This window comes from Xyrauchen texanus, chromosome 33 (genome assembly GCF_025860055.1).
Source record: "Xyrauchen texanus isolate HMW12.3.18 chromosome 33, RBS_HiC_50CHRs, whole genome shotgun sequence".
Lineage (NCBI taxonomy): Eukaryota > Metazoa > Chordata > Actinopteri > Cypriniformes > Catostomidae > Xyrauchen > Xyrauchen texanus.
Genome location: NC_068308.1, coordinates 28093347 through 28113701, shown reverse-complemented (window position 1 = coordinate 28113701; position 20355 = coordinate 28093347). Strand labels below are relative to the sequence as shown.

General features: G+C 37.4%; 1 protein-coding gene across 26 annotated transcripts in view; it reads left to right on the top strand.

Annotated features, from left to right (window-relative positions):
• Positions 1 to 18897: 18897 nt before the first annotated feature.
• The window catches only part of LOC127626740 (transcription factor 7-like 2), a 104630-nt gene continuing 103172 nt past the window's right edge, over positions 18898 to 20355 (top strand). For all 26 annotated transcript variants that reach the window (XR_007968489.1, XR_007968488.1, XM_052102730.1 and 23 more), the window contains exons 1-3: positions 18898 to 19388; positions 19570 to 19636; positions 19791 to 19915. Coding sequence is in view for 24 of the 26 variants with exons in the window: in XM_052102730.1 (XP_051958690.1) it covers positions 19200 to 19388; positions 19570 to 19636; positions 19791 to 19915 (381 nt within the window). In the remaining 2 variants the exon portion in view is untranslated. The remainder of the gene's footprint in view (positions 19389 to 19569; positions 19637 to 19790; positions 19916 to 20355) is intronic.

Here is a 20355-nt window from a genome sequence, read left to right as displayed (position 1 = left end):
CTCGAGCGTTTATCTCAGATTATGCTAAAAAACTATTTTTTTCAGGCTGGATCAGCTAATGCGCATGTGCATTCTTGATTGGCTCTTTTACCTGTAAAGCAGGCATTCCAAATACTCCTATTCATTTTAATACCAGTGGTCCATCTTTTCTAAACTGTCTTCTTCTTGTAGTGTATAGTAGGTTCGGTTTAACTACTGTTTATTTGCTCTTGTGTGTTTTCTATAATAATCTGATTATTTTAGTTTTCAGCTACACCCAGAGCCGCTGAGTTCAGCTTGAGACACGCGGCAAAAATAGGCTTGTGCCCAAACTATCCACTCACTGCCGCATCTGGGACGTGTCACCCGTGACTCACACTTGCAATGTGAAGGGTGTAATCTGTTAATATGGGCCCGAACGAAAACGTGCTGCTCAAGCCTCGCTCACGCCTCACTCACTCCCCGCTCAGGGAGGATATGTAAAACCAGCCTTAGGATGGATTTCACCAAAGATTAATGGCCACAAGCTTTCAGGTGCAAGCAAAGCGCAAGCGATAAATGAAGACAGCTTATTCATAAGACTGTGGTAGCTATTCTAAATAGGTTGCATGTATAGGCTCCTATGTATGCCCTTGCAGCTGGGTGCCCTAAACAATCGAGAGGACTCAGGATCATATACCTACTTATCAAATAACACTTAATGTGGTGGGCAGTGGTGGCTCAGTGGTTGCGGCTCAGGGTTACTGACCAGAAGGTCGGGGGTTCAAGCCCCAGCACCACCAAGATGCCACTGTTGGGCCCTTGAGCAAGGCACTTAACTCCAGGTTGCTCCGGGGGGATTGTCCCTGTAATAAGTGCACTGTAAGTCGCTTTGGATAAAAGCGTCTGCCAAATGCATAAATGTAAATGTGGTGATGTTTACCATTTTAACAACTTGTAAGAGGAGGATGTCTTGGTGTCCAAACCCAAGAACTTTTAAAGTCAACAAGAAATCAGTATTGAATATATTTACTACTTTATTGCTCATTTCTAGTCTTATTGTCAAAAATTAATTGGGGAACGCTACTCATCAAAATGTAACTTGCTTTGCCTCTAAAATTACTTTTCTTTTCAATTGACATCACCTAGCCCTATTTCTCACAATCCAATTACTGATGGAAAACAATTATTCCAAACCTAATTATTTTCTCATTGAATATCCTGTTTCACAAAAAAACATTTTTTTTACAGATTACAGAAGTACAATTTGTTGAGAGCACAGTTTCATACTAGCTTTAAGAAGAAGTGGCCACTGTGCCCATAAAGGTGACTCAGAGCATGGAGATGGTCAACCACTTCTATGTTCTAAGGTGTCTGGAGGGGCATGCAGTTGTTGTTTTTTCTTAAGTTGAGCTTTTTAAAGATGTGGTTTTGAGCCGGGGCAGAGTGAAACACTTTTTTATTTGCTATTTTGGGGGTTCTGTTAGCGTAAGGCACCAGCTGCTAGCTCAGCTTTGGCTTCACTGAGCCGGTAACCAGTACACGAGCCTCTTGTCCTCACCTCAGCCTTCTGAAAGCTGTCTGTCTCCTGCTCACACTCTAGAGGTGAAAAATACATGGAGGGTTTCAGCACATGCACACTCTCTATTGACTCTGCAAAAAGGATCTTTCTGGGACCAATCAGAGATGAAGTATATATCAATGTCTTAAATTAGGCTGTTCATCTTACACCATTATGCAATTAATAATATACTAATAATGTGTTGACAAATAAATAAGAGGCTTCTTGCTGCCCTTATAAAACATGGTACTCATATTTTCCATCAAAATATAGTTATTGCACCCTAAACTTTTAGTCACCACTGTTGTGACCGAAAGATCCTGAAAGCTTCCTACACTGTTTGAAGAGATCCCAAAAAATCCTTACCCTAACTAAATCCCTAACTCTTCATATTTAGCCCTGCATAGTTCAAACAAAATAGATCATTCTCTCATTATTTCCTCACCTTAATGCCATCTTAAACTCCTATGACTTTCTTTATCTGCAGAAAACACAAGAAGATATTTTTAGGATATATGAGTTGGTTTTTTTGGACAAAACTGCCTCATATAGCCTTGAAAATATCTTCTTTCGCCCAAAACGTTTAAACTTAGGATACAAAAGCATCTTGACAATAATCCATACAATTTGAGTGGTTTAATCCATGCGCATACGGAAGTGTAATACGAGTTTCTTTTATTAACATGCTAAGGAGACTGCTGATAAAGATTTATAATGAATAAGAAGTTATATTTTGGTCGTTTCTTACCCAAAACCAATCATATCGCTTCAGAAGACATAAACCATTTGGGTCATGTGCCTTTATGTCCTTTTTGGAGGTTGAAAGTTTTGAACCCCATTGACTTGCATTGTATAGACATAACCACCTCATATATCCTTGAAAATATCTTTGTTTGTGTTCCGCAGAAAAGTAAAGGTCAAACAAGTTTGAGATGTCATAAAGGTGAGTAAATGATAAGACCTTTATAATTTAACCATAAATAAAGAGTAAACCATTCCTTTAAACTTTTGATTTCATAAAGGGATAGTTCAACCAAAAATGAATATTCTCTCATCATTTACTTGCCTTTAATCCAATACCTGATGTGTTTTATTTTCTTTCTTCTGCAAAACACAAATTAAGATTTTTAGAAGAATATTTCAGCTCTGTAGGTCCATACAGTGCAAGTGAATGGTGGCTAGACCTGTCAAGCTCCAAATGTCACAAAAAGATAGCATAAAAGTAATCCATATGACTCCAGTGCTTAAATCTTTCTTAGTCTTTAGAAGTGATATGATAGATGCGGATGAGAAACAGGTCAATATTTAACCCTAATGTTGTTTTCTGGTCATTTTGACCCAGACAACTTTTTGTCCTTACGATTCTTTTTAATTTTGTTATCCAATTGTAATAAGATTCCTTGACATTGTTCACATATGGCATCTGAAAACACAAAAAAATATTTTGTTACAATTGTTGTGTTTGTGGTCATAAATGACCGCCCATTGGATATGAATGGATTAGACTACAAAATACAGATATTTTAAGTGTTCAGGAGCATGCCAATCCTTTAGAGGAGTACATATGTGGATGTGTGTTTGCACACAAAGTCCTCGGATTTGTGCACACACACACACACACACACACACACACACACACACACACACAAACAAACAATGGGCCTCAATCGTGAAACATGAGCAGAATGATTTTTTGTGTAAATCGTTTGTAAAGCCATCCTGTTCTGTATTCTTGGATTCATTCAAAAAGTTAGTTGGTACGAATTAAATTTACACCTGCTCCCGACCATGTGTAAATAGTGCATGAGACATCCGAACATGTTGTGTTCTTTCAGGCAAACTGACATGAATACTTTTTGATAGAAGTTAAATTAAATAAGTCATGAAAATTAAATAATTAACCTTAAAAAATAACATACAGTAAATTAGTAAAAAAAAAAAAAACTGTTTTTAAACTGTACTAATAACTTTTTAATAACCATACTTATTTAGAAAAATTGTATTACTGCTTTAATTTATATCAAAGAATATTTTTTCCCAACTCCCCTTCCCCTTTTTACAAATGTTTGGAAGTAACTAACACACACACACGTTTTACTAACAAATCTAGGGAGTAAGAAGCGTTTTTCAGAAGGTCCATTTTATGTGCAAATTACTCTGAAATGTACTCATATTTATTGAAGTTTCATGACCCATTGCAGTTTGCCTACCGCAACAATACACACTGCTCTCTCCCACCTGGAAAAAAGGAACACATATGTGAGAATGCTGTTTGTAGACTACAGCTCAGCATTCAACACCATAGTGCCCTCCAAGCTTGATGAGAAACTCCGGGCTCTGGGCTTAAACAGCTCGCTGTGCAGCTGGATCCTGGATTTCCTGTCAGGCAGACGTCAGGTGGTTAGAATGGGCAGCAACACCTCCTCATCACTGACCCTCAACACTGGAGCCCTGCAGGGCTGTGTTCTCAGCCCACTCCTGTATTCCCTGTACACACATGACTGTGTGGCAACACATAGCTCCAATGCCATCATTAAGTTTGCTGACGATACGACGGTGGTAGGTCTGATCACTGACAATGATGAAAGAGCCTACAGAGAGGAGGTGCACACTCTGACACGCTGGTGTCAGGAGCACAACCTCTCCCTCAACGTCAGTAAAACCAAGGAGCTTGTTGTGGACTTCAGGAAGAAAGACGGAGAACACAGCCCCATCACCATCAATTGAGCACCGGTAGAGAGAGTCAGCAGCTTCAAGTTCCTCGGTGTCCACATTACTGAGGAACTCACATGGTCCGTCCACACTGAGGCCGTTGTGAAGAAGGCTCACCAGCGCCTCTTCTTCCTGAGACGGCTGAGGAAGTTTGGAATGAACCACCACATCCTCACACGGTTCTACACCAGCACTGTAGAGAGCATCCTGACTGGCTGCATCACCGCCTGGTACGGCAATAGCACCGCGCACAACTGCAAAGCCCTGCAAAGGGTGGTGCGAACTGCCAGGAACATCATCGGAGGTGAGCTTCCCTCCCTCCAGGACATATACACCAGGCGGTGTGAAAAAAGCTCGGAGGATCATCAGAGACTCCAGTCACCCGAGTCATGGGCTGTTCTCACTGCTACCATCAGGCAGGCGGTATCGCAGCATCAGGACCCGCACCAGCCGACTACATGATAGCTTTTTCCCCCAAGCAATCAGACTGTTGAACTCTTGATCTATCAGGATCAATAATTAGCACTGCACTTTATTCAGCTATAATCTCACACTGGACTGTCAACATATTCTCCTCAATACAACTGCTATATATATATATATACACATATATATTTCATATACTCCCACTTATTGTATTGTATTGTATATTCTGTTCTATATTCTGCATTGTATATAATTATTGTGTTGTGTAAGTATGTGTACATCTGATTTGTAAATTGTTTTGTGTAAGTATGTTGTTTATTGTAATTGGTATATGTCTCGTCACTGTCATGACTGCTATGTTGCTCGGAACTGCACACAAGAATTTCACCTACTGTTGCACTTGTGTACATGGTAGTGTGACAATAAAGTGATTTGATTTGATTTGATTTGATTTGATTTGAATGAGGCCAAATGTGTGTAGAGCACCCCTTTTGTGCATCATCTTTCCATGTACACACTTTGAGGAGTAATTCAAGATATACTGTTCTTATTATGTTGTGTTTGGGCTCGTTTGAATTGGGAGAGTCTGCTGTCATTTACGATAGGTCATTGTCTATGTTATATGTATGCTTAAGGAAGTAATAAGGAAAAATTTGACAAAAAGACAATGCTGTTTATTATATTTGTGTGTCAGTGGGTATTTCATTCAAAACTCACTGCAGTTTGGCCTCTGAGTAAAACAAATTTGCTCAAATTGAGACCTATCCAACGATTTATAAAACATCTCATATTTTTTTAAGTTTTACCAAATCTGACTATAAATGTTGTGATAACATATTTAAAATGATAAGAACAAACATTATTTAAGAATAATTTGGTATCGGCTTTATGCATTGTAAAGTCCAGATTCTAAGCTTCAAAATGGCAAATATTATGACAAATTCATACTATTTATTTATTTATTTATTTAATTTTTTACCTGACAGACAATAAAATGAACAAAAAAATCTCATAGACTTGCACTGAAGTAGGGACCCAACCCAAGCCAGATCTGGGGATCAGTGTATCTTAAAAGACCTGAGGGTGAGCTCTTTTTGACTTTAGCCAGTAAGCAACCGCCTAGAATACCTTTGCAAACAACATAGTGCTCAGCCAAAACACCCTAGCACCGTGGCCACCAGTTTTGCATGAGCAAGTGTTGCTTACATTATCTTCAGAAAATTTTAGAAAAGATAGTTATATATTTAGATTTTAGAATAGTAACAATAACTATTATTTTGACATAAAACTATTTTTACATGTTAAAGGGTGCTGTTTCTGTTGAGCCAAACCAACAACTGATTTCTTCTGTTTCAGCCAGTCAATCCATAACAACAAGAACTACCACTTTATCTTCAGTGTGTTTAATATACTGAGTTAGCCACTATTTATTGACTGAGTGCATCTCAGTATCAGTTCATGTGCCAAACAGAATAATATTCTTTTAAATAGGAGAAGAAGAGTGTAAAGGGAGAATGATGGGGTGAGGGAGCAGGCCATAGAAAGACTGTCCACATTTTGTTTACTTCTCGTGCTCATTGTAAATATTGAGCAGGATCGACAGCTTCTCCTCTTTTCCTTAAAGGATTAAACATCTGTAAATTCGCGTTCACATGTGTCGAGGTGGATCAGTTTCTCCTGTCCACGGGGGTTTATTGAGTGTGCTATTGTTGATCTGCGAGTAAATCCCTGCATGTCTCCTCAATGCCTGGAGCCAGCCCCCAGCCCCTGCCGCTCCCCGCTGCGACCCCTCTCTCTCTCTCCGTCTACCTGGCCAACACTCTTTCTGTCTTGATGTTTCCCTCCATCTTTTACTCCACCTCAGCCACGGTCTGTCCATCTGCTTTTGTATGTGGACCTAGTGTGTAAAGCCCACTTATCCCCTCAGATTTTTCGTAGTTTTTGTAGGTATAAAAAAAAAAAAGTTGTCTAAAATGTGACAGAGATCCTTCATTCACATGTCTAAATTGACCAGTCCAATGAAGTCGCACCTTTCGCAGATCCTTTGCATTAAAATGAAAAATGTGTCATCATCTACTCACCTTATTGAGCATATTGCTCAAAATTGACCAATTATATATATATATATATATATATATATATATATATATATATACACACACACACACACTGTAAATATATAATGTTAGGTCAGGATTTCAAATCCAGTCCCCACAAAAAATAAATAAATAAAAATAGGTGCTTGACATCCCTTCTCCATTGCATTCTCTGCATGGGTCTCTTTCGTTCAACTGTGAATCCCACATTGTTTTCATTGCTGTAGTATTTAGAGTTGTGATGACACAGTACTCATGGGAACTGTGGGAAAGCTCATGTGGCAAGTATCAACACCATGATTGAGAGCTGTTACATTTGTAGCATGCTTAATACCACTATATATCATTTTGTCTGGTTTGGGTGAACTCCATATCTTTTGTTATGTCATCAGGTGGACATGTTTTCTCATTAAATCAAATTTCCTTTCAAGCCAGAGTTTTGCTCATTTGGACACCTTGTTCTGCAATATGTATAATGTTATAATGCTATATTTTAGTTACATCTTATGACTTCTGATCTTCATCTTGGGTTGTCATGGGCGAATGGGGCCATTTTGGTCTGGCAATGTTCCATTAGACTTTCCCCCTCTTCTCTGCTTTGTCTTTGTCTTCTTCCATCTCTATGTAGCCCAGAATGCAGGCTTTGTAATCCTGGATACTGTGCCCACTCTCCAGACATATCAAATACAGGTTGGCAGGGACTCCATACACCTGAGTAGATGGCTGTGGCCAGGGATGGAGGCACACTGTGGGATATATACTACTCCTCCAAAGAGGGTTAACATAAAGGAGAAGTGAGGTAAAGGTCCCAAGATACAGAGGCCGCAGAAAGTAATTGGATACTTAAAGGGGTAGTTTAGCCAAAAATGCAAATTCTGCCATAATTCCTCATTTTATTCCAAACCTGTATGACTTTCTTTGTAGAACACAAAAGGAGATGTTAGGCAGAATGACAGCCTCAGTCACCATTCACTTTCATTGCACGTAACAAAAGATTAACTACACCTCTGTTTACTCTGCGAGGACACCTGTATGAACATGAACTTCATATACCAACTAAAATTGACCTTAACATCAGTTGATAAAAATGTATTGAAAAAGCTAATAAGAGTGAATTTAGTAGAGAACAATTGAGCTTAATTTGTTTGAAGATATTACTTGGTTTCATATTTTGATATCTACACTCAAAAAAAAAAAACTAATTTATTCAGTTGTGCACAGTTGTTCCACGTGTTTGAAATTAGTTTTCTTAAATTAAAATTACTATGTAATCTCAACACATATAATTTGTGTAGTTGAACTGAGTAAACCCAACAAAATTTGACATCAATGTAACTCAAATAAACCTCTTATTTCTAGTGAATGTTAGCATGCTAATATATGCTGGCTGAAAGCACTACATAGTGTAGTTTTCACTCTAAAGCTGCGTTCACACTGCCAGCTACTTTGTCGCTGCATGTCGCCAGTGGCTGGCGGTTAGGTCGCTAGTGGTATTTATGGAGAGTAGCCTTTCCTCCATCTTTCCATCACTGCAGGAGCTGAGAGAGAGAAGGATCACGTGAGCTCTAACATCTTCTCTCGTTTTGGCTGTCGCTCCCGAATGTCGCTCTTCATTTGCATGAAGTTCAACATTTCTCAACTTTGTCGCGTCACTGGACACGCCCACATACGGTCGCCAATGGTTGCCATCTCTCGTGCCGCCGTTAGTCGTCAGCTCTCATTGAAAATGAATGAGATGAGGTCGTTTTGTCGCTGAGTGTCGCTGGCAGTGTGAACGCAGCTTAAGAAAAAGTTGTATTTACAAATAGTTTTGGACAGTACACTACATTACTAGCAGAAAACTGATAGAGTGAGTACTCCGGGTAGGGAAGGAGGTATTGCCCCAAGTGAAGGAGTTCAAGTACCTCGGGGTCTTGTTCACGAGTGAGGGGACAATGGAGCAGGAGGTTGGCCGGAGAATCGGGCAGAGGGGGTGGTATTGCACTCGCTCGATTGCACCGTTGTCACGAAAAGAGAGCTGAGCCGGAAGGCAAAGCTCTCGATCTACCGGCCAATTTTCGTTCCTACCCTCACCTATGGTCATGAAGGCTGGGTCTGACCGAAAGAAGTAGGTCGCGAGTACAAGTGGCCGAAATGGGTTTCCTCAGAAGGGTGGAGGGTTTCTCCCTTAGAGATAGGGTGAGGAACTCAGTCATCCTTGAGGAGCTTGGAGTAGAGCCGCTGCTCCTTTGAGTCGAAAGAAGCCAGTTGAGGTGGTTTGGGCATCTGGTACTGATGCCCCCTGGGCTCCTCCCTTGGGAGGTGTTTCAGGCACGTCCAGCAGGGAGGAGGCCTCGGGGAAGACCCAGGACTAGGTGGAGAGATTACATCTCTACACTAGCCTAGGAACGCCTCAGGGTCCCCCAGTCAGAGCTTGTTAATGTGGCTCGGGATAGGGAAGTTTAGGGCCCCCTGCTGGAGCTGCTGTCTCCGCAACCGGACTTCGGATAAGCGGTTGAAGATGGATGGATGAACACTACATTACTTTTGCATTTCAAACTGCAGACAAATAAAACTCTCAAGGCATGGTTACACATACCTTTGCACAGCAAAATTCTCCTGGCGACATACAGTCATCTGAATGGGAATCTGCGAGATAGCCTTCCGGTGGCGAATAATTTCATCTTGTGGATTTCGCATGTAGATCAATTTTGAAAAAATCTTATGTTATTTATTAATTTTTGACCTAACTGTTTGTCATTTATAAATTACACGTTTATTTCAGAAAGCACAAAGAATAAATGTTGACAAAACTGTTTTGTCCAGGCCTGCGATATTCAGCGGGGAAGTAATTTCACACTTGAATCACTAAAATCTCTTTAGTAATCCTGATGACAGGTTATGTTATAATTTACTTTTCTTTCAACCTAAAAAACATGAGGGAAACGAATCAAGTTTCCAGGAGCACATCACAGCATTGAATTAATTCGTCTGGACTGATATAAAGAGATTAATCAAGCTCTATTCAAGAGTGTGAATGTGTCAAAGAGAGGAAGTGATGGAAATGTTTGAAGTTTTATTGTCATGTACTAAAATATAATTATTTCTTTTTTTTAATGAAGATGCCATATTAATTTAACATGGGTTTGATCGCATCATTAATATGTATAAATGTTTTCCATCTGAAAGGACTAAATATTAAATGAAAATGACAATTAAATGCAAAGTAATCTCTTCAGTAATCAAAATACTTTTTGAACGTAGCTTTAGTGGAGTACAGATACTTATATTTTGTATTTTAACTACATAATCCCGTTACATGTATTCTATTACTCCCCAACCCTGTTAACACAGCAATTGCTCAATGAAGCGAGCAATCAATTTCACATTCATCATTAGCTCAAGCTCCACTCTTCACCACACCCTCCAAAACTCCAACATAACAGAAACTCAACATAATGAAACATTAAGCACTAACAAGTGTCCCCCTTTGTGTTCATCTTGCACAAAAACACATCAAATAATAACATATATTTTTAACATTTACTCTGCCTTTCGAAACTTCCATTTTACAAATTTAAATGGATAGAATGCAGTGAAAAGAAGTTTTGACAAAATGTTGCTTTAGTTTATTTTAATAATTAAATTGAACCAGCAGCAAAACTACTTTTTAATTTTTTTTAGTGTATGCAATAACATTCATAGCTTCTTGTGTGTCGCCTGTGTGTCCAAATATGTTTTGGGGCCACTGTATATGCTTGTTGCAAAGTAACTATAGCAGTACGTGTTGTAGTACAGGAATGTGAAATTTGTGTGACACTGAACAAACAAACCAAAACCAGATTTGTTTTGCGTTAACACTCGTACCTTTCAGCAACTTTGGTCCACAGTTTGTTCTGTGTTGAAACCCTGAACCTCAGCAGTATGAGAGCACATGGGTTTTGCATCTGTTTGTTAGTACGTTCAGCTGCACACATTGTCTCCAACAGAGCTGTGACCTGGGCTGTCTCGCCAATATCTTCCAAAATTACAAAAATACGAATGAGAGAGCCAGTCTTTCTCTGTCCCTCCATGTCTTGTACACACATTCTCTCTCTCCTTCACTATTCCTCCTCCCTCCCCTTTCGTTCCCATCATTTCATCTTATTAAAGCGTTTGTTTATTGTCACCGTTATTTACCAAATATAGTCTGACAAAGAAGTGGGAATTTTTACTGATTGAAGATCAAAGTGGCAAAGTCTCCTCCTCAAATCCCGCCCTTTCTATTAGAGCCCCTTAAGAACAGAGGAAAACATCAATTTCTCACACATCAATGGCGGCTTCATAATCAATTGAAAAAGACACTTGTATGGGGATGCAAATCTTATCTTTGTCTTATTAAGCTTTTAGAAGATACATGCCAGGATTTAATGTTATTAAATTAAAGAGGTCGGTTTTTAAATCTAAAGATGCAGAAGCGTTAGTAATGGTCTAAATCAAAGCTTTGGGAGTCTCTTAATAACCAGTAGAGTTTTCCTATCCTTATTAATATTGATATAATATACTGTGATGTGATCTCTGTGCTTATGATGCATTTCAGAGATGGTGAATGAACAAAAATAGGATGTTGGACTCATTTCCCAGAGAAAGGACGGCATGGACGTCCTTTCCTAGGTGGAAAATAAGTTTTTTCTTTGACAATGAATGTGAACAAAAGCTCTTGCCACTAATTTAGCTTTAAAGTTAGTGCAGACCGTTCTTGCTTTTTCTGTGTGACAGCGGAGCTTTATTCTGGAGTGGTTATATAAAAATGTGTACACTATAAAAAGATAACTGTTTTGGCTTTTGACCCTCCTTTGTTCAAGTCTGTATGCAGAAACAATTCTTAACGTGTGAATTACACTCATGATGCTCCTGGTTTTATGCGAATCTTTTACACATTAAATTCACAAATTCACATGCACGCACACCAACTTCAGATGTAAGGAAATGCCATATAGAAATTACAAAGCTAACAGTTAAAAGAGAAGCTCTTTACTGGTGTTCAAGTTCACAGACATTGACCCAAGATGCTTACATATTCTGTATCACTTAAGAAATATCATATAAAAAGATAAAAACCTACTCCACATTCATGGTATAGAAATGCATTTGAAAAAACCCTGAGCTACGGATTTCAAAATAAAGAGAAAAAGCTCTCTTTCACCCTTGGGATTTCATTTGTATTTCTCCGGAGATGTCATATTTAAAGAGGGGGCCAATATTAGCCAATATTTTGCATTCATTTCTTAATGAGGCCCTGGTATGAAGACCCTACCAGGTGGAATCTCATCTAGGACTCAGTAGAGAACCTCATTTGAAAATTGACTTGACAGACTACTTTATTTTTTCCTGCAAACTGTCCCATAGGCCACAAAAATTACGAATGAGATCTCTTCTAGACAGCAATGAGGTAACATGGAGAGCAAATTATCTCCCGAGAAATAGATTTCAGAAGAAAATTCAACATTGTAACACACTGCTCACGAAAGTGCCAATTACAAGTCAGAGATTTCAGTATGACCACAAACATTTCTCAGATTTCCCCAAGAATTTTCCAAGATAAAATAACTATCCCCGAATTTCTTCCTTAGTTATAGTGCTCAGGTTAATTGTATAGCTCTATCCTCTTACTGTATTGTCCATTTGTTTCTATTTTAAATTCTCCAAGGAATTTCAGGAGAAACATCTGTGACAAACTGTATACTTAACTTTGAACTCATGTCTCCTGAGCAAAGAGCATGGCTTTGATTTTTTTAGAATCAGCATTCAGTATAGGTTATTTAAATGCATTTAGAGCTGATTCTACATTTACACTATTATTGTTTAAAATGGTTGGATGCATGTTTGCAACAAAAATGTTCCACCTCCTACTCATATTAACTACACACATCCATACTCTCCAGTTTAGACCCACACTGTAAAATCGAATTAGTTGACCTTACTTAGAATTTTAAAGGCAATCGGTTTGCATGCTTTTTCTAAGTTTCTTATATGGCTTAAGTAACGTGAACTAGTTACAAGTAAACTTAACTCATCTGTGATTAAAGTATTTAAATTGGGTTATAACATGTATTAAACAGTGTAAAATAATTTATGACTGAACTCAAGGTTAGCCATATGGCACAGTGGATTCTACTCTGTACTTAGTGCATATAAACTGGCACTTTCGAAAAGTATAACTGAGTAAAGAAAAATGACTTAAATTCAACAGGCTCCAAGTTTACCAGAGGGAACACTAATCACCCTCATGGTGATTTTACAAAAATCTCAATTATCAACAGTTACAACAAAAGTCATAAGAATTAAAACTATATACATTTTTAAACAAATAAAGTGTTATTTTATCTACATAAGTTCCCTTGTTTTAAACAAACATACTTAATTTGTTCAAGGATAAGGGCTTATGGGTATTCCACACAGATGCAATTTTGTACCTGATCATTTTGAGTTAGCAGTACTCCATGCGAAAGTTTAAATAATGTATATTTTGCCTGCTGTTTCCTTTATCTTGCCCAGGAAGAAGTTTTTCGGAAATGTCCTTGAACTCAAAAAAGAAGAGTGCATCAGCTAAAACAAATGTTTTACAAATAATGAACTCATTTAGGTCAACATTAGAAAAAAGCATTCATAAAAAAGCTTACCGATATAGAGAGCCATAACCATCATAGACATTGAAGGGCCCTTGTCCCTTAAAACTTAGGGGAGACTGGAGCTAGTTCTCACATGGTGAAGTTGTCACAATGGCTATAACTCAACTATAAAATTTGGAGTTTAATGTTCAATTGTGCAAAGTTGTTTTTTTGTACTTTTATCAGTACTTTTGTATGTTGTTTTCTAACACCTATTTAAAAACCCTCTGAAATTAGAATAATTTTCATCATATTTTGAGTCAACAAGTGAACATGGTCAAACAACACTCTCATACATTAAAGGAATAGTTCACCCAAAAATGGAAATTCTCTAATCATTTATTCACTCTCATGCCATCCTAGATGTGTATGACTTTTTTCTTATGTTGAACAGAAACGAAGATTTTTAGAAGAATATTTCAGCTCTGTAGGTCCACACAATGCAAGTGACCAGACTTTTCAAGCTCCAAGAATCACATAAATGTATTATAAAATAATCCATTATATGCCAGTGGTTAAATCTGTATCTTCAGAAGTGATAAAATAGGTGTGGGTGAGAAACAGGTAAATTTTTAAGTAATTTTACCATAAATCTCCACTTTCATGTTCTCATTCTGAATATGAAAGTGAAAGTGGAGATTTATCTTGAAAATAATTTAAATATTGATCTGTTTCTCACCCAAAGTGATTGCATCGCTTCAGAAGACATTTATTAAACTACTGGTATCTAATGGATTATGCTGCCTTTATGTGATTTTTGGAGCTTCAAAGGTCGGCCACCGTTCACTTGCATTGTATGGATCTACAGAGCTGATATATACTTCTAAAATTCTTAGTTTGTGGTAAGCAGAAAAAAGAAAGTCATACACTTCTGGGATGGCATGAGAGAGAGTAAATTATGAGATAATTGAAATTTTGGGGTGAACCATCCCTTTAAGACATGGGTGAACTATATTATAAAGGCAGATTTTACCAGAGGTTTTCAGTGTTCTTTGGACAAAAAGGTTGGGGCATATTGTCCCATTTGTATCGGTGCAGGTTGCCACCTGTGTTTTTAAATTTATCAATTACAATATTTGTTGGCCAAAACAATGTTTTGATATTTCTATACTTAGCCGTTCCCATTTTGAATTGTTTTGTGGGTGACAGGAGTTGTGTTCACTGAACTATATCTTTTTTTCTGGACAATACTGGCAAAAATGTTAATAGCTTTTTATGTTGTTGTTGCCTATAGGATTTCTCTACAAGAATACAAAAAACTTAAAAAGATTGCAAAGAAAACACCAAGTTCACAGCCTGCTGGCTACTGTTTAGTCTGTTTTTGGTTCAGTGACTGAACTGTGCTTCTTTAAAGCCAAAAAGATATCTGCTCAACAAATGTATCTAATCTATAGCAACACTCATAAATGGTTAACAATATTTGGATAACAGAGACCATGGTGAGCTGCAACGAAAGCATTACAAAGATCCATGGGACTTTTATGTAATCATACAATATTAGACTTTTAGTCTTTGCGACAAGCTGTTGTTAACGTTTGTATACTTTATACAGAGGTTAAGTTTGTGCACAGACTGAATGAAAACTGTGGGCAGGAATTGACTGTCTGAAAGAGAGGGGGCATTTGAAGCAGAGGCTGTGCTCTAGAGATAACTCTGGGGTCATGGGGTCATACTCTGTGTAATGTAGGTTTGGTGTGATGTCAGAGAGTTTTCTCTCTGTGTGCCTTGGCTCCAATATACAATGTGACCAAACAGTTTAATAGATTTGAGTACACACACACACACACACACACACACACACACACACACACACACACACACACACACACACACACGCATATTACATATTTGTATTGCTCTAAACTGAACTCACCTTAATAAATGGCTATCACGACCATGTGTAAAAAAAAATCTCTTGTTTGTTTTGGAAAACAGAGGCAGCGTTCCTCCTTTCCCAAACACATTTCCCACTATGGAATATTTGCCAGAATCAAGGAGTGAGACGTGGATATTTAGAGACAGTTAATGTTTAGGAAGACTGAGGCATGCCCTGGATGTGACCACAGTGTTTTTGTTCACATATGAATCAGTGTCGCTCGTCACAAAAAGGTTCATAAGTCTAAATGTTGATATGGTTTCAGTTTAACCCATCCAAGCTTGATTCACAGAAGCAATTATAGGACACATGTCTGAGTCAAATTCTGTGATTCATATGGGACATAAGGTTTATAAAATAACAGAGAAGAAGATGCACTATTCGATTTGACTACAATAATAGTACAAGAGATTTGTGCTTTAGTAATCTATTAACATTTCCATTCTACCAAAACTCATTTACTAACATACAAATCTGTACTGAGCACCCTTTGTAATCTTTTCAAAATGCACTAACTCTGAAAGAATAACTCAATTAGTTTGATTCTTTTTTGTTCTTCAACATTTCATCTTAAAACATACATTATTAAATGAAACTTTGCATACATTTGTAAAGAAATTAATTTCTCTATTGTTGTCCTATGCCCGCAAACATGAAGGTCCATTAGAATAACATAATTGTGGTTAACCACGTCATTATCCACAGGATACAATTCATCTGAACTCCTACAGGAAAAAAGTGCTAAAATGGTACACAGACCCTTTCTGACAATGGGAAAATTTGTAATTGACAATGCAAAAAGGTTAAATGCAAAGTTCAGCTTGTAAAAACTAGAAAACTTTATATCGTTTTAATCAACTAGCTTAGAGGGAATCTGGCATAAATCAAGTTGTATTCTCTATTAATCCAGCTTTTAAATTGCACATATTTTTTACTATGAAACAAATGGGAAGACCATTAACAGAGCCCATAATTTGCTAATTAAGAGCAGAGCCATTTCACCCAGCACGGGTATGTGCATGCATTGTGGGTAATTAACTGTTTGCACACAGGCTTGACTTACATAATTTTGTGTAGTAACAGACAAATATTTTTTAGCAGGTAGCAGATCACTCTATTCAGAACACGGTATGCTAGTAAGCCTGTCTCTCATTTTACAACTATTAACAGAACCAATCTGAAATGTGTCATTTTATTTATATTTGTTTACTTAAAGTGATAGTTCACCCAAAATTCTGTAATTATTTACACACCCTTATGTCATACCAAACCAGTAAGACTTTTATTTCTTCTGTGGAACACAAAAGGAGATGTTAGGCAGCTTAACAGTCTCAGTCACCATTCACTTTCATTGTATACAACAAAAATATGGAATGAAAGTGGATCTTGATTGAGACTAACACACTACCAAACATCTCCTTTTGTGTTCCACAAAAGAAAGAAAGTCAAATGATTTCGAACAACATGAGGGTGAGTAAATGGTTTTCACAGAATAAAAATTTTGGGTGAATTGTCCCTTTAAGTATGTTTAAATATTGGCCGAGAGAGAACAAGTCATTGTGAACTGAGCTTTAACCCATGGATTGGTCATATAGGTTTAGGTCCAGCAGGGGACTAAATAGACCAAGGCTTGGCTTAGCGAGGCAAATAAAATGCACCCAATCTAAGCGAACTCTCAGTAACCTGCTGCGGCAATCCAGGGAGATGCTAGCTAAAAGCTCTGCTGCTTTGGTCTGGTATCTGCAGGCTCCAGACTTCTGAAGTCAAAAAGCAATGGGGCATCTTTCAGCTGCTGACAACACGTTTTCAGTACTGAGTCGTTATTGTTCAATTATATTGACTCACGGTAAACAACCAAGGATGCATATCTATCCAATACATCTCATATGTAGGTTATTATATGGAGGTTATTTAAACATATATTGCCTATAGGCTATAATATTATTTTTATATTCTGTTGGCAGTTCTTAGTTTTGGTGTCTCTGTAATGAATATATGATTTCATATGTTAAAATTAAAATCACTACCTTTAGTTGCAGATACAAAATATATTCAAGTACAAAATTATATAGCACGTTGTCTATGTTTATGTGCATAATACCAGCACTATTTTCTTCAGTGTATAATATTATAAGGGCTACACTGCGAGAATGTGGTACAAATGCCATTTAAAATTAAGATAGGAAAATATAAATTAAACTTTCCGCTCACACTATTCTTCATACTGATACCTGCGCAACCTTCACTGTTAAAAACAGATGTAATAGGGCGATAAAAAATAAATAAATATATATTTATATTTATAAATAATCAATCAATGTGAAAAGAATTATATGAGTCAGTAGGCTAACGTTATAATAAAATAAATAATGTGGCTGCATAATCCATATTAATTTGAGCATAATTTACTTTAATTCCATACAATTGTACATTTTATATATTTAAATGTGTGTGTGTGTGATATATATATATATTTATAATACACACACATATATATATATATGTGTGTATTATTTATTATATATATATATATATATATATATATATATATATATATATATATATATATATATATATATATATATATATATATACACACACATACATATGTATATATACACACACACACACATATATATATATATATATATGTGTGTGTATTATTTATTTTATATATATATATATATATACACACATATACATACACACACACACACATACATATATATATATATATATATATATATATATATATATATATATATATATATATATATATATATATATATACTTAAATCCAAAACCAGGAGACATTTACACACAAAGGAAAATGCAAAAGTTTGTCCACGTATTTTTGCAGAAAAGACACCGTGTGAGAAAGGATATTCAACCCCCACCCCCTGTCTTTATCCATAATGAATACAGGTTATCTGGCCTCAATTAGCCCGTCTACGCTCAATCCAGCCCGTCTGTCTTAAAACCAACACATTTAGAATAATAGGCTATATAGATATACATTTATTTTTCTTTATAAATAGGAAATATATATGATTATATATAATATATATATAGTAATGTCAACCTGTTTAGTTTTCCCTATTTTAAAACGAGCCTTTTCGGTGAAATAATATATATATATATATATATATATATTTGTAATATATATATATATATATATATTTAATTTTCACTATAAAACTAAAATAGTTTTGAAATCATGTTATCACAAACAGGTTTGATTTCCAACACATTTGGTCAGCATGTTTTGAGTGAGTGAAAGAGTGAAATTTGAAAAATAAGGAAGCGAAAATGATTCCTGATGTGTGGAGTTGCACCGTTCAGATACACGTCGTTGACTATCGCAGATTTTCTTTCTTTTTTTCTTTTCTTTTTTTTTTTTTTACAAGCGCCTCTTCCGTCTATTTTGCCATACATTCATGTACAAAAGCAAACAAGGGCGACTCGCTTAAACTGTCCTGCTCTTCACCAAAAGCTCTTTTCCTCTCTCTCTCGTTCAAGCCCTTGTTCCCCCCTCCAATACTTTTTCCTGCCCCTCTCTATTTATGAAAACGTCACTTCAAGTCCCTCCCTGTTTGAATCTCATTAGTTTTTTTCTTGTGTGTTTCTCCCTGTCAATAATCCCGAATCCAGACTCTCTCTATTTCCATCCCTCTCTATCTGTCAATCAGCGCCGCCTTTGAACTGAAAACCACTCCGACCAACTTCAACTCCCTCAATCCGAGCGCCTCAGCTCCGTCTCCGGCTTCTGTTTCTGCCAAGATTGCCCTCTTCTTCTTTTTGAGTTTAGAGCACTTACCCAGCCAAACGCCAGTGCGAGTCCCTAAACTTAAACTCCGGATTCGGGGATCACACCAAGATCAAGGGTTTAAAAAACTTTTGGTGTTTTTGGCCCCCCGCAAAATTAGCGCTCCACTGGAAACATGCCGCAGCTCAACGGCGGTGGAGGGGACGATCTGGGCGCGAACGATGAAATGATTTCCTTCAAAGACGAAGGCGAGCAGGAAGAAAAAATTTCGGAGAACTCCTCAGCAGAAAGGGATTTAGCAGATGTCAAGTCTTCTCTCGTGAACGAGTCGGAAACGAATCAAAACAGCTCTTCGGATTCCGAGGTAAGTGACAAATAACTTTATTATACAATAATAAATGGACAATAACTTGTCCATTAGTTTATGTGCACTTTTGTTTTTTAATCGCGCGACATGTGCTTTACAAACACGCTGCTAAAGAGCTCATGATTTCCCCACTGTGATTTTTACTCAATGCAATCCCTGTGTTTCGTTGCATTTCAAGGCGGAAAGACGGCCTCCGCCTAGATCTGAAAGTTTCAGAGACAAAACAAGAGAAAGTTTAGAGGAGGGTGAGTGCTTGTTTTCTCTAAACGATCTTGTCCTTAACACTTTTTGCATAGGACAACAACACGGTTCCTCAGTTGCTCTTGTTCTAAGCATGCATACAAACATTTTGGGAATGTAACTTACAAAAGTTTTCCTCTTTCCCCCCCGCCATGTTAGCTGCGAAAAGGCAAGATGGAGGGCTGTTCAAGAGCCCACCGTACCCGGGCTATCCATTTATAATGATTCCCGACCTCACGAGCCCGTACCTTCCGAACGGATCACTTTCTCCGACCGCACGCACAGTAAGTGTTTATTTAATGTGTTTTTGCAACTACATACACGTAGCTACAGCACAACTTCAATGTTTAGGGATTGTTTTGGTGTTGAGTGAGTTGGCTTGTGAACTTCTGCCACAGTTCACTCTGTACTGTACAGTTGCATGCCGCTCGCGCGGATCCATGTGCGCGTGAACAGACCCGCGTGAGCGGCATGTACAGTGGAGCGCATAGTTGTGCTTTTATGACGTCGCAAAGACACACAACTTTATTAACTTTGAACTCATTTGTTATTTTAATTTTTTTCAAATTGACTTAAATTCCCAGCAGCTTAACTCGTTTGCTTTATGCGCAGTATTTATGCAGTATGATGTCTTTTAATTTTCTGTGTACTCGCAAATCTTGTGGGCTACCTTATTTGCTTTAGACCAGATTGGCAATTTAATTTATTGTTGCAGCTCATGGAA